Source organism: Cariama cristata, unplaced genomic scaffold (assembly GCF_000690535.1).
Source record: "Cariama cristata isolate BGI_N322 unplaced genomic scaffold, ASM69053v1 scaffold21962, whole genome shotgun sequence".
NCBI classification, from domain to species: Eukaryota; Metazoa; Chordata; class Aves; order Cariamiformes; family Cariamidae; genus Cariama; species Cariama cristata.
In genome coordinates, this window is record NW_009602463.1 from 15133 (window position 1) to 17433 (window position 2301).

At 36.9% G+C, this 2301-nt stretch overlaps 1 protein-coding gene across 1 annotated transcript in view; it reads right to left on the minus strand.

Moving 5' to 3' along the window:
• Nucleotides 1–1075: 1075 nt before the first annotated feature.
• CRIPT (cysteine-rich PDZ-binding protein) overlaps nucleotides 1076–2301 on the minus strand; it is a 4901-nt gene continuing 3675 nt past the window's right edge. The window contains exon 5 of the mRNA XM_009694779.1: nucleotides 1076–1558. Within this exon, the coding sequence (XP_009693081.1) occupies nucleotides 1494–1558 (65 nt within the window). The 3' untranslated portion in view covers nucleotides 1076–1493. The remainder of the gene's footprint in view (nucleotides 1559–2301) is intronic.

Genomic DNA, 2301 nt, shown 5'->3' on the forward strand with positions numbered 1-2301 from the left:
TCCTGCTGACAAAGCTTCTTAGTAAATATAAAATGCTGAAAAGAATTATCATTTTAGCAACTGCAGGATGTCAACACATTTGAATCAAGAAACTTCAGTGACAAATGCTCAATAATGGATAGTTAATGGTGACAGGAAATGTCAGGCAACCCCCTTTAGAGGGCTACTTACAGCACAACCACAGCATGGCAGGAGCTAAGAGCAAAGACACATACTACATGCCCAATATTCTTTATTTTCTCCCACTAACACCTAGAAAGAACAGTGATTTTTTCAGTCTCCATTAGTCATGCAGGTGTTCCAGTAAGATATGAGAACAAAAGGAGACCTAAAACAGAGTATCTATTCATGGGGAAATTCCCATTGATAGTTTTTCTGTTACAGTTGAAAGTAAGTTGCAAAAGCATAAGAGATTGCCAAGAGGAAATTGCTGGGAGCAGTGAATACTTAGATAGGTATAGTTAAAACCCCACTATGAATTGAAGAGTATCATTCTTTTCCCTTGAAATGCATGCGTAGTGAACATTTATTACTTTCCATAACAGAAATTCCTTTCTTATGTAGAAACCAACAAAGGGACAAAAGAAATGCAGAGCCACACTCAGCCTTTCACGTTCAGAGAGGCTCACTTCAAATCTTGTATCAAATCAGTGCTGAAGAGAAGGCATCCTGGTTTGATCTTTCAAATTTGACATGTATATAGGCAATTACATCATAGAATTCAAGAGCCAGTTTCAAACCAAGTATTTAAAAGCCAGACTAACTTAGGAAATGATGAGACTGAGACCTGGCATTAAAAATTGATGCTCATTATTTTATTGCCTTGGGCCACCAGATGCCATATGTAAAGCCTCTGTAGAGGTTAACAAGGGAATAGCTGATCAGTCTTACTGCCAAAGTAAGAACTGGGAGAGTAACACACTAGATTTCAGTAGTTTAACAATTTGTGATTTAACCAACCTTTCTGTAGGCAGAAACAAAATTCAACAGGACAATTGCATTAAAATCTGAAGAGCAATACTTAGAGGGGAAGACGTAACAGTGTAGTAATTATAAATACCTGTAAGCATAGACCTAAATGAAGATACTACTATAATGAGGTGATACAATCTCATATTTTATAGATCCATAAAATATTACTATCAGACAAGCAGAAGACTCAAGATACAGCAAAAGAACCAAAGTGTTAATCTCCAAGATCTGTGTTATGATGGTAACATACTTTCAACCTATCCACTAGAATCCTCTCATTCACTTTGAACTATGTCAGTTGCTGCAAACCATTACCTTTAAGTATCAGTTAACATTAGTGCTAAAACAACAAAAATCAAATATGTACATTTCTAGGCAAACAATCAGGCTGTCTTTACCTCTCATCTCAGTCCAAGTAAATGTATTATCTTCCAGAAAGGAATATTCACAAATCATTTTAGAGAAAAGTTACTGTACAAAGACACAAAAGTTAAAGTTCATAAAAAGACTAGTCAATACAATTAGACAGAAGTTTGCTTGTAGTTCTTCGTATCCAAGACCTTCTTGCCACACATTGAGCAGATGCCTATAAGTACACAAAAGGTGTGTAAATTATTTTAAAATCATTAAAGTTTTCCTTCAAAAACAGTTGCTATGTTGTTGCAAAGATCATTTTCAAAAAATTGTTTAAATGAGCTCTCACCGACAATCCATCTGTGCATTTTCTCACCACCTATTGCAAATTCAGAAGTAATCAGTATTTGTCACATATGTGCAATGCTGCCACTTAAAAAAAAAGTAAGATCTTATTTTGAGAGCATTATGATTCACAATACTGCTGAGGCCTCTGTAATTTGCTGGAATACTGGAAGAGCGCCAGGAAAGGCTCCTGTCTGGCAAACAGCTTAAAATGGTGTATTGTTAAACATGGTAAGTCCTGTAGCCAAACCGAGGCCTGAGATGGACAGAAAGTAGCTAGGCTAAGAAAATGTAGTCACCAACAAAATGATTCCTAAATGGAAGATTAACAGGTAAGGAGCTTCAGGCAACTGAGAAAGTTGAGAAGAATACAGTTTCATAGAATTAGAAGTAGAAGAAGTGAGGAACAACAGACACCAAGAATACTTAAAGAGTTGAAGCGCAGATGACCACTGATGTCCCAGAGGACTTTGACCTAAACCCAAAGAGTGGCAAGTCAGAAGACTAAAGCAGCAAAGAGTACCCAAGTTCAGCAGCGGCAGAGGGGTGGGTTGTCTCAATACTTCCCTCTTTTTCTAAAGCAGAAAGGTGCTAAAACTTTTGTCTGGTAAAATGAGATGTGGCCCTACA